We start from the raw sequence: 12,870 nt of genomic DNA on the forward strand, positions 1-12,870 counted from the left end.
CATCGCAAATCTCCCCCGAGTGTTTGTGATGTTGGAGGCTAATGCACTTTGCAGCACTCGCTGTTCAGCAAACAGAAAGACACTCCAGAGACAAAAGGTGGAAATCAACCTTGAAGTGAAGATGTTTTCATTTTTGAAAATTAAACCGAAAACACCTTTTTTTTACCCGCCCCCTCCTTTCTATTCATTGTCATATAATAAAGTTCAAAGATTTATTTACTAAAATGTTCAAAAGGCAACTCATTCCAGAGGGTTCGCACCGTATTGCCGACTCCTACTTGTGGCCCACAGTAATGAACAATATTATATATATATATGATCAAAAGTCTGCATAGCCCACTGTACACAGTTCGGAGTCCAAGTTGGGGCCAAGCTTAAGATGACGTTCTCTTCCAAAGCGTCCACACTCAGCCAAAAGTTAAAGAACGTTCTCAAAGAGGTGCATCGATCGCATGATGTTTTCATCCTGCGCAAGAGAAACAATGCAATGAGAAAAAGCAAGCGTGCCAACAGCAGTGAAAGAGATGCGTCGGGATACCCAGCTTACATTTTGGCAGCAGTCGATAAACTCGTCGATGGTTACCACTCCGTCTTTATTCTTGTCCATCTTCTGTTGGAGACGGAGAGAAGCAGAGATGAAAAACAGCCTCTTTAACTGGGAGTGACACTTAGGGTGCAGGGAGAGCTGCCAGCGACACACTTGCCTGAAAGAATACTTCTACGTGCTGACGCGGCGCCTCTTCTTTGAGGACGGGGTATGTGCATTTTCCCATCATGTCGTAGATGGCCTTCATGATGTCCAGCATTTCCTGCGACACACAGAAAAAGGGTCAATCCACCCAAATTACAAGAAGCATTAATTCCACATTTAACCCTAATCGGCAGGAACGCAGATCATTTTGGTTTCATGTGCCTGACATTTTGAGCTGTAGAGATTTCTGCAGTTACTCCAATGCAATTAACGTGAATGGATATTGTGGTGTTTTTGAACAGCACACGTGGCTCTAGGGATTGTAATGGCTCAGCCCTCAATCGTGGTGCAGGCAGATAAAATAAATATCTCAACTACTATTTGATGGATTGCCATGAAATATGATACATTTATAACCCAAGAGGATGCATCCTTTGATTAATTCCTAACATTTCTTCTCACACGTTTGTGGTTTTGAGTCAAATGTCTCCAGAGCTATTATTTATTGGATAGAGTTCAATTCAATTTGGTACAAACATCGATGTCCACCTCGGGATGAATTGTAATGAATGATTGATCCCCTCTTTCCATTTGGGGCCATCATCAGCTAAAAACCAATGACCATGCCACCAGCCTGTACTTTGTCTTGAGAGCTTAGAATCTAATGTTAGCATGCTAACAAGCTAAACGTAGAAGTTAGATGGTGAACATAGTACACATTACACCTGTTAAACATCAACATGTAGGCATGTTATCGTCCTGATGTGAACTGACCCTTTAACAACAACTCTACGTCACACAAAAGGTGGATATTTGGGTATTCCAGTGATCGTCTCATGGCATTTCACTGCTGATACCGTTTAAAGGGACACACCTCTTTAGTGATGTATCCATCTTTATTGATGTCATACAGGTTGAAAGCCCAGTTGAGTTTTTCCTGGATCGTGCCACGCAGGAGGATGGAAAGGCCCATGACAAAATCCTGCAGTGAGAAAAAGATTCACTGAGAATTGTATTAAATACACAGATTCAAAAACTATCTCTCTGTAAACAAGACATATTTGAAAACCTATGGAGGTAAACAAAGACATTACAAGCACAAATATTCACCATGCACATCACACGTAGGTCGTATTTCAGCCAATTTCACGCATCAACATTTCTGCAAGGATATTATGTCATGTATTAATTAGAAGAAATCAAAAACACCTCGTTATTCAAGTTATTAACCGTCTCTGCCCTCAGGGAATCCCCGTACTTTTGAACTAAATGGACTGCACATTAGCTCTGGGTTGGCATAATGACAGCTGTTCTGTCCTAATAAGCAAATATATGGCCTTCATAAATATTAATCACGTGTTGATAGCATCCCAAGAAGACTTGCTTGGGCTAATTTAGAATGATTGGGGTTGCAGATTACATAATGCCCCAGAGTAAAGCCTTTGGGGTTCGCAGTGTCGAAACTTTAAAAAAATGTTCAGTTTGATGCAGTTTCGTAGGAGACTTCGGTGATGGACAAGACAAAGAAATATGACAATCCTTGGCTTACCTCAAAACTCACAGAGCCATTGTGATCTGTGTCAAATGCATTGAACAAGAAATGCGCGTACGTTGAAGCATCTATGGAGAGAACAAATGAAATATAAAAAAAAAAACAATCTGCCGCTCAATCCTCAATCGACAACAGCAGAAACACCTACTGCAGAACAGAAACATGGTTCAAAAGGAAAGTTTTGAAGCTTTTATGGACAACTTCAAAGAATCAGAATGTATGTTCCCTCATGATGAGAGAGAAACACAATAATGCTGAGAGCTCAGACTTTTATCATTGTGACTCCTCTTTGGTGAGCCATCATATGTACTGGTCTGCCTTTCCTCTCTCTGAACAGATATATCAAAGCCTTCTAATGTTTTCTCTGTTGTTCCTCGGGTAGAATCTTTGCATAATGATGAGAGCTAACAGTGAGCAACTCCAGCCTGCATATGAAATACAAAACTACTTTCTCCCTCTCGCACACATTTTCTTGGGTGGAGGTTTAGCTTAAAAGTACTCTGGAAGTGGTGCAATTTTTCCAAACATGAGTGAAAGGCAATTTGTGTCTAACACACAGGAGGTGATAAGAAGCAGCAACACGAGCTGCAAAAACAAAGCAGTAGGCTCACATGACACAAACCTCCTTGCGGGAAGAACTGTGCGTAGATCTCTTTAAAGGTGTCTTCGTTGACGATTCCGCTGGGGCATTCCTGAAAGACAAAATGGAATCGCAAAGGCATTCAGCATCTATGTGAAAGACTCCCTCTTATATTAAAGTCCTTGCTTTAAATCGGAGTTAAGACGTGCCAATCATTAGTCCAATATACAACTTGCACAAGTGTGACTGACACAGTTGGCACCTCCAAAAGTACATTTTTACTGTAGAAGGAGACATCTTGCATCCAGTGGTTACATTTGTAAATGAGCAATAATTTATTCTAGATTTTTGAATGTAAAAAAAAATGTAAAATCTTTTTTCAATATGCCTTAAAATATTTAAGAGGCAAAACATAAGCCAGCCTTCTAATGTGGCCAAACATTACCTCAGTATTTTTTTTTAAAGTACATTAAATTAGATGACAAAATGTAATATTTAAAGAGCAACTTAACAGTAGCGGCAAATCTTGTTTTTGCTGACCTATAGTGGTTAGACTTATTACGGTCCTTTTAAATTTGTGATGCGGAAGTGTACTCCAGGGTGTGTCAAGTACACTGTGACATCACTGTTGGGTTCAACAGACCTGCATTTTTCAACCAGAGAGGGCAGTGTAACACTGTCTTTCCTAATGAATGTTAAGTTACTCTTTAACTTCAAATTAATAAATGAGTTGCGAGTTTATTTCTGGATCATTATATGTATCCGTCTATGGTGGAAATACGCATTGAGAAGAGCAATATTTGATTCTTTCAAGGATACATCATTTTATTTTCTCAGACATTCTGTAATAGGTAAAGGCTCATGTTCAATTTGATGGTATTCAAACTGCAAACCATCCAAGCCTCAATATTTATCTTGTCCGCAGTCATTCAGTGTCACCCACCTGTGGTTGTCTGTCTTCAGCAGAAAAAGACTGAATACTCTTACATAACACCTCCAAGAAGGATGCTTTTGTCTCCTTTAAATGAAAAGGAGCTAACTAAAGACTCAGTGGATGACCTTGCTCGGGGCAGCGTGGTGATAACGGCAGCTAGTTTTGCTGGTTCAATTTCAGCTTGGTGTGAGGCTGCACACTGCTGCAGGATATTGAATCTTTGGAACAGAGGAAATGCTCCACCTATACAAGACAATAAACCACATATATAGTGGAGGTTGTTGTAGGAAATCAAAGATAAGGAACATACTGTATATAGGATGGATACAAAAACTTGAAAACCTCTCTGATATAACTTCGCCAGAAAATAAAGAAATATACTTGTGCAGTTCATTTTCTATATCTTTATGAGAATTAAATGTCTGGATTTAAAGAGTCAAGAGAGTGTGCTATTTCACTGGGATGATGGGAATGTCTGAGACAAACTATTTGCTTAATGTGAGCAACACAGGGCACACTGGGTTTGCTCTTCCTGTGACCATGTTTGATCAGCCGCGTTAGGAAACAGAACAGTGGGGATGAAAATATAAAGATGAAACACCGTTGTCTCGCTCCTTGTGTTTCAAGAGGATGCTGCGAGGTTGTCTGCATGAATCCCCCGACACTCTTCTTCTGTTGTCTCAGTTACATATCTTGTCGGGTGAGGTGAGGTCAAGAATTTGGGGGAAGTTAGAGAGACAGAATTATAGTCTATTGACTATAATTATAACGTTATGATGTGTTCAAATGTAATTTGGGAAAATTAGTTTTTTGTTAAGGGTAAGGAGATGTTTTAACAACAATATGAAATAGATATTAAAGAGGGTATTACGACCTGTTAAACTTCCTAACACTATAGCTTTAAGTACCTTATAATCATTAAAACTACCAATGCCAAGATCTTTTTTTGATCAATGCAAACATTTGTGTTTCATGCAAATAACTGACAATAACAAATTAAAAGGATAACATTTCATATTTTTGACGGTTCACCCCGACTTCAGTACAGCTGAAATGATTTTTTCCAGAAGTTCAGGGCAGTGGTGAAATATTTAGCATGGAACATTTAAATTCAGCATGTAATACGGCACTTAAATGCATTAAGTGTGTTTAGTTTTGGAAGAGAATATGATTGTATGCAATTCATGGCAATTAAAATATAGATTTTCCTAAAAGGGAAAACGATTAGTTGTTCCTTCTTACTTTACCGTTTGTATATTTGCTTGGCTTAATGCTAAGCTAGGCAAACCTTCCGATTAAATGGACAGATGAGAGTGGTATTGATATTTTCATCCAACTCCAAGCAAGAAAGCAAATAAGAGTATCTTCCAAAACTTCTCAGTTTACTAAACATATCCGCTCTAAAAGCAAAGTTGCTCCACAGCATCTCTGTACATTGACATTGTGAAGTATTTCTTTGATGTTTTGTGTTAATTAGAACGTTGTTTATGATCCACAACACTGCAGTGAATGGGTTGTCAACCATTTGTTGAGGAAGTGCAAGTAGATGTCAAGTAATTAAGGACTTATAGTGGGGAGGGGGAGATTTTTCAAACACGTAATTTCACGTTGCTTGCCTGTGCATGCCTCTGTGTGTGTGTGTGTGTGTGTGTTTCAACACAGATGGTAATTGCAGCTGTCAACACTAATAACACACTGTTTAAGTGGGGCACTAATATACAAATGGCTGTGTTCCAAGTCAGCTTTTTCTTCTCCTAACCTGGCTAAGTCATCCTCACAAACCTGAAGGAAAATGAACGGTCAGTAAAACTGGGATTGCTGAACTGTTTCTTACACCGACGGCAGAATTCATCTGATCACATTCTATCGTCTCTTTTCAGCCTCGCGATGACATGAGGGAGTTTTTCGATTGAGAATAAAGCCACCGTGTTATCTCGTTATCATCACGTACAACACCGTGACCCTGCAATTCAATTTAAAGTTCAGTGAAATAGTTACACTCACTCAATGCCTGAACTGCCTTAAGGTCCCGGCAGGATAGACTTTGATGTCGCTAAGCCAGGGCCTCATTCACACTGTTCTCTATGAGTCAATAATATTGAGATTTTTCTTCCTCCTTTTAATACATTTTTCAGTGAAGCACTGACAGATGAATACATTACCTATTCATTTACATTTGAATATTTTACATCTACTAATTATGGAATTAAATTAAGCATCTTCTGAAACCATTAATGGAATTCACCAAGGTCAAACTTGCTTTCTTTTCTACAAGCATTGATTCTTTCAACTTGCAACACCCCCTAGATTTGATGCAAGGTTATGGTAAAGGCACATTCATAGTTGTTTACTTCTATATTTAATCGGGTTTTTCATATCTGAATATTTGTTTAACTCTAAATCAAACTGAAATTATGGGCAAAGAGCTATTGGATGAATTTAAGTAGTACGTTATGTAGAATGACAACAAATGAGGTACTTTTTCACTTGCCCTTGCATGTTGCTCCATTTTATACATTATTAATTGACAATCTCATTAGACGGAGTGAGAGTTCAGAAAATGTATTTGTATTCATTTGATATGCTTGTAAAATTAGCTCACCCGTGATGATAAAATAACAAATACAATCTGTGAAATGCAAAACCGGCCAGGCATGAAATTCCTTTCCGAGACTCGTGAAAAGTTGCAGTGTGGGGAATGAAATAAAGCTGTGAAGAGAGGCATCATCACGGACAGAAAAGAAAGGGTGAGATCTTAATCTAATGCCCAAGGCAGTGCCCTGGACTGTGAACTGTGAAAGCCCATCAGACTTAGCCAGATGTGAGGACAATATTGTGTTATTTTCTGTCATCTGAGGTCAAAGGATTTGTGAAACAATGGATTCCTTCATACCTTTGAAGGTGACCTTTGCTAAAATTCCTCCAAAAGAACAAGACCACAGTGCCGGACGTCTTGTTTTAGTCCCTACCAGACATATTGCTGGATCTAAGACAAAGCTCTACTTTGACCATTTGTGTGTCAAGTGAATTTTGCACAAATTGTTGTCAGGACAAATAATCTCATTTTGCCACCCGCGGGCATTTGGTTTGCTTTGAAACCCTGGACAACAAGGACAAAGGGACACATTTATCATCACTGGAACTAGGCCAGCTTCTATTAGTCTGGCTGGCCATAAAAGCTTTCCCAAAGTTAAAGCCCGTCAAAATCTCATTCATGAGCTAACTTCAAATCAGATTCATGAGACAATTTGTCTAATTTCAGATTAGATTTTAGAGGAAATGGTGCATTGTTACAAAATCATTTCACGCCAGGTTAATAGCAGACCACCTCAAGGTGTCACTCAGAGAGAAGTAGGACATTCTGATGTAGCGTTTCAAAATTAAAGCCCTTCAAAATCTCAGTCATGAGCTAACTTCAAATCACATTCATGAGACAATTTGTCTAATTTCAGATTATATTTTACAAAAAAATGGTGCATAGTTGCAGGGATGAGCTGTTTGACACAGACGCTTATAAAATGATTTACATTTTGGATTTAGTGATGGAAAAAAGCTATTCAGTGGCTGCCATAGTGACATTACTCTCTCTCTCTTGGCCTAATTTGGACTGCTGCCCAACAACATCTGTCTAATTATACAGCAGTGATGAGTAACTCTTAATAAAAGTGAAAAGCGTAATATTACTGTAATCTGTGATGTAACAAGTCAACAGCTCTTTACTTAAGCACAGTTTAGTGTGTTAGCATTCTAACATTTGGCAAATTAGCACTAAGCACAAAGTACTGCTAAAGATGATGGGACTGTAATAAGATTTGCAGATATTTTGCCAATTAGAGAGTATTGGACAAACTGAAATCTTGACCTGATGAAGGCTAGATGAAAAATCTAAGGGATCACTTAAGTTATAAACAATTAATTGTGAAGGGAACGTGAATCCATTCAATAGTATGAAACATTTTACACGAATGTCAACCTGACGATGGCCATAGAGGAACGATTTTTCACTTGATAAGTTAAACTTTGACCTGCTGGTGGTGCAAGATAGAAAGCTCACGGTTGACCAAAGTCAACAGGATTCATCCTGTGGGCACCATGAAAGTCTGTACAAAATTGCATCGCAATCCATCCAATGGAATGAAGAGGACCAACCGACAGACCAACCAGCCGACTGACCTCCCCAGAACGATGCCACTAGTACGGCTAAACTTAAAATAAAAAACCTGGGAGGGTGTCTATAAACATATGCAAGATTCTTTCCCTCAGTGTTACAGGAAGTCAGCACAGAGTGTGCGGCACAAATTAAAGGACTCATTAGTACACTTCCTACTTCTTAACTCGTTCTCAAGTGGAAGTGGACTAATGGGCAGGCTTTGCATGGACTTGGCTGGAGCACAGTGAACAGAAAACTGAAGCCCCATGGGAATTCCTCTATCACAGGACTCTCGCTTTCCTCCTCGCTTTCATTGCCAGACAATTTGGGTTGAGTTAATTCTGGGTCATCTCATTACGCCTCAAACCAGAGGTGACAATGTAGTGATATGGGCTGCTCTGGAGCACTTTGAACTGAATGCTCATCAGTAATCTCACACCATGTGTTGGAGGTGTGAAATAATTATCCTCGGCACAGTGAACAATGTACAGAAGATTCAATTTTTTGTGGTAAGCTCAACTGGACATAACATAGATGATTCAGCAAAAATGACATTCATCAGAGGCTTGATTATAATTTAATGCTACACAAGCAGAGTGGACGTTGAATAGTTATGAGATCAAGAAGAAAGAGGGGCTGTCTAAAACTCAACACCCCTAAGCTTATGAAAAAGAATAAACCAAATGAAATCAAAGGAAACCCTGTTTTTTCATGTCAAGGAGAGATGTCCAAGAGAGAACAAAGCCCACTGAGCGGTACATTATGTATGGTGCTGAGGGTTCATGGTGGCCCCGTCACTCACATTTTTGAAGCCACGGTAAAGGATCTGAAGTTCCTTGCGGGAGAAACGTGTCTGAGCTTCAAGCTGCTCCAGTCCCTCGGGGCGATGGCGAACTGTAGACAGTTCAAGCTCATCTTCAACGCTGTCTGGAGAGGAGGAGGAAGAAGGTCAGATGTGAACAAATGCTAGTTAGTCTTGGCAAATTAGCATGTTTGAGTCTAGAATTTGAGATATCCCGTTACACTTGCAAATGTCATCTGAAGCTAAGCAAATCAACCTAGATATTTGCATCTTCTGCATTCAAAATGTCACATTTTGGCACCTTCTTGACAACAAAGAAATGCCACAGAAGTGATTCCACTTGGAACCCCCTTTTGTCCTTGTATTTGCAAACGTTAATTCACTAAACCAAACAAATATTGAAATGACCTTGTCTTCTCTACACCAAATACAGCAGCAGAGATAATTAGCGCTATTGAGGCTGGTGAGTCTTTTCAAATTAGCATGCTCGAGGCTAGAATTTGAGATATCCCATTACACTTCCAAATATCAGCAATAGCTCAGCAAATAAACCGAGATAATTGCATCTTATTTTTCCAAAACGTCACATTTTGGCATTAAATGGTCACAAATTCTGTAGAACTTCTTGACAACAAAGAACATCCATCGTGAGTCCAAGTGATTCCATTTTCTCTTTGTTGTGTCAGGTCCTTTTATTTGCAAATGTTACTTCACAAAACTGTCTTTCTCTACGCCAAATTCGGCAGCAGAGGTAATTAGCGTTACTGAGGCCTCGGAACAAAGTCCTTGTGGCAGTGAGCCTCTTCATGAACCCTGTGAAACTTTTTAATGGGCCTGTAATGATGGCAGATGCGGTCTGGGCCCTGCCACCGTCCTGCGCTATCCTCGCAGCACAGCGTTTGACTTGTCTTGTTGGCCTCTTCAAGTGTGACACAGTGTCTAAATGCCTTATTAGCTCAAAGGGTACTATTGTTGCCCACAGCCCAAAGGCCACTTCCTCTAACCGACCACAAATAACCCGCTGCTATGGAGCTAATGCTTTGTATTCATAGGTGATGTTAACTGATATATTATAAGGACACAAAACAGCTGCTTGATCTCATTATACATACAAATGATTAGATTTGATGATGAGTATTGTTTGATGCAAATATTCTGCAAAATGTAATTGTGACAAAACTAATGTAGATTCAAGAACACAATAGGAAACAGGGTTTGGGGAAACAGTCTAATGTGTTTATAAATGCCACATCAAATCACATATTCAACATCCATCCTTTTTACTTATTCAACTGTAAAACCCAAATGTTCTGTGTGAATCAGAAAGCTTGAGCAGCTATGTGTGACTAAAGCCTACATTGAGTGTGCACCCCCCATACCAAGAAAGAAAACACAGGAAAAAAAATAAATCATCACAGGGGAGACAGAGAGCCTTGGAGGAGCCACTTGCTTTGATAATCGGAGGATGGCTTTTTGGCTGCGGAGCATGGAAATAGCCTCATGAGTCGAGCTCTCACCCCGCGCTTGTGGACAATCTGAGGGTAACCTGGGAAATACAGCATTAGGTATTACGGTTACCCAGGCAACTTAAAGCCTCAGCTCATTCCAGGAAACTGGACATGCAAGAGGCGAGGGTCTGTGAAAGTACACATGGACATAGGGCTGCCTCATAGGTGCTTCCTCAGGACAACAAGGTATTGTTTTGCACTGTAATAGTTTAAAAGCTGCAGCAAACACAAACTACCTTTAAAAAAGGAACATGTGCTGGAAGCTTACCTTTGCATTTACAATAGAGTTGCAAAAATATGCGCATGTTTGCTGACATCTAAATGCTGATGCAGTCGGATGAAAATAAACTCAAGAGGAGTTCCCTCTTGTTCTACCGTGTGTATCTACATGTAAAGCAGCAGCACAAGTTCAAGGCGGCCTAAATATGGCATCACTGAAAGTCACGAGCAACTAGTTCACTGGGTTACATTCATTATTAACAAGTCTTTTAGAACAATGTAGGTCATCAGTGTAAAAGCAAGAATATGATATGGAGCCTGTGACCTCAAGTCTGGGTGTAAAATTACATCTCATCAGGCGTCTACTCTTTTCACACGTCGCCAAGCATGCTCCTTTTCTCGCCGGTCCCCCTAAGCAGCTTGCTACATGATTAGTATAATAAAGTGGTGCATCCCAGGCTTGAATTGATGAACACAATACGCAACCTCTTCTGTTCTATGCAGCACCACTCCAAGTATGAAAGTCATTATGTAGTAAGTTCACAGCCTAAAAGCCCATTTCCCCTTCCGAACCGGGCTATTCAGAACATTTAGAGCGAGGTTTATTGGCAGCGGTGGGCGTTAGGACGGGCTTTCAAGTCCATTTGTCAATCACAACAACACTTAATTAATTTCGATCACAGGTAAAAGTACAAGCAGAGGTTGAGCCAGTCAACCTAACGTCAAGATGGCGGGTGAGACTGGTAAGAGGCCTCTACGAACCTTTGCGACAAAAGAACTTAGTGGTAATAATTACATCACTGAAAATTACATTATAAATCTATAAAAAATTCTTGTCAAAAAGTCATAGTGTAGTATGTTGAAAGAAATCATAATATAGAATGTCGGGAAAAGTCATAAATAAACTCATGGTATAATATCTCAAAAAAAGTAATTGGATAGTATGTCGAAAAAAGTCATAAAGAGTCATAGTATAGTATGTTGAAAAAAGTAACAAAAAAAAGTCATGGCAAAGTATATCAGAAAAAGCGAAAATAAAGTCATAAAATATTTCGAAAAAAAGTCGGAATGGCATAGTATAGTACGTTATACTCTAGAGCATTACAGTGAGTACATTGAGTTCACACAGATAATCAAGGCAAGTATCAAGGCCGTAAATATATTATATTCTAGATTTCATAGAAATATCAAGTTGAAAATACTGCAAATACAGCTATAAATCTATCAGTCTACAGCCTCTAAGTCTGACGTGTCTATTAATCACATAACATAAATTTGTGTTGTTACTTATGCTGTTCTATCATCTTGAACAGATTCATATACACAATGAATGACAATGAGCCTTTAGAAAATGCTCATCTAAAATGGCTCGAGTTTGGGGTAGCTTGACCAAATGTGACCAAAAGCAAGATTTCAAAATCTTTGCACACACCGTTTCACAAAGCTGGCAAGGAACCCTGAGGGAAAAGTTGTATAATGGAAATGGAAATGCCACACGGTCCGAGCCTTTTCTGTGCAGAGTTAAACACTGCACAGATACTGAGCAGATGGCTAAAAGCTCTTGGCTCAGATCTGGCACAATGTACACAATGACTAACATCATGGTGCACAACAAAGTTGTCATCAAAGACATTGTTGATTCTGGCAAGTCACGCTGTCAGCTTAAAAACAGTTCATATTGCCCTTTATAATGACGCAATAACTTAGAGATTTAGAGGATAAAGAGACGAAGTGAAGCTCCCATCTGTTCTTGTTACCTGCCTGGCACACAACTTCCTTCCTGAGAGAGGAGGAGACGTCCGAGGGCCTTCACTGAGGTTGAACTAGACAGATGTTGGTCTTGACGGCAAGCTTGCTTTATTTGGAAACATTACTGTACGACTCAAGAGTCATCTTTTTCTAACTTAGAGGTCAAGGGCATTGTGGTGGGCTTCAGTATATTCTTTAGGACCAGCACAGTGACTGAGTTTGGGATGAAGTGCAAACATTATGACTAATAGAGCAAACGATCTGTGCTATCACTAATAGATTTGAAAGCATGACCGTTGGTGAAAAGCTGAACGAACACGAGGGCAATAAACAACCCTCTCTAAAGTGGAATAAAGCAGAGTGTGAGTGACACAGCGCTTAATCAGGCAGGAAAAGAGCATGCAGTGAAGGCTGTCTGATTAATGTTTGCCCTTTTAGTTTATTGACAAAACGGCTCCGACGCTCGAGTACATGTGTGATAATGGAGAGAGCGGCGCGTGCTGTGCGCTGTTGCCCTTACCCACAAAGGTTAAAGATTACCTTTTTGCTGTTAAAAAAACGAAACAGAAATGGGTGTTGTTGTCCTGAGGAATCAAGTATATCAAGCAATAAGTAATGATTCTGCAGAGGCTAAACATTTAACTGATTCAGTCATCACATGCACACACAAAGTCATGCCATACTT

The 12,870-nt window shown here is 39.7% G+C and overlaps 1 protein-coding gene across 4 annotated transcripts in view; it reads right to left on the bottom strand.

Annotated features, from left to right (window-relative positions):
• Positions 1-418: 418 nt before the first annotated feature.
• kcnip4a (potassium voltage-gated channel interacting protein 4a) overlaps positions 419-12,870 on the bottom strand; it is a gene marked incomplete at both ends in the record, with an annotated part of 112,296 nt that continues 99,844 nt past the window's right edge. For 3 of the 4 annotated variants that reach the window (XM_079185203.1, XM_079185204.1, XM_079185205.1), the window contains 7 exons: positions 419-466; positions 548-610; positions 705-809; positions 1,566-1,673; positions 2,241-2,311; positions 2,866-2,935; positions 8,710-8,834. In XM_079185203.1, coding sequence (XP_079041329.1) covers positions 419-466; positions 548-610; positions 705-809; positions 1,566-1,673; positions 2,241-2,311; positions 2,866-2,935; positions 8,710-8,834 — 590 coding nt within the window. Of the gene's footprint in view, positions 467-547; positions 611-704; positions 810-1,565; positions 1,674-2,240; positions 2,312-2,865; positions 2,936-8,709; positions 8,835-10,155; positions 10,256-12,870 lie in introns of all 4 variants that reach the window. The other variant, XM_079185202.1, reaches the window with a different exon arrangement.

This window comes from Pholis gunnellus (genome assembly GCF_910591455.1).
Source record: "Pholis gunnellus genome assembly, chromosome: 23".
NCBI lineage: Eukaryota > Metazoa > Chordata > Actinopteri > Perciformes > Pholidae > Pholis > Pholis gunnellus.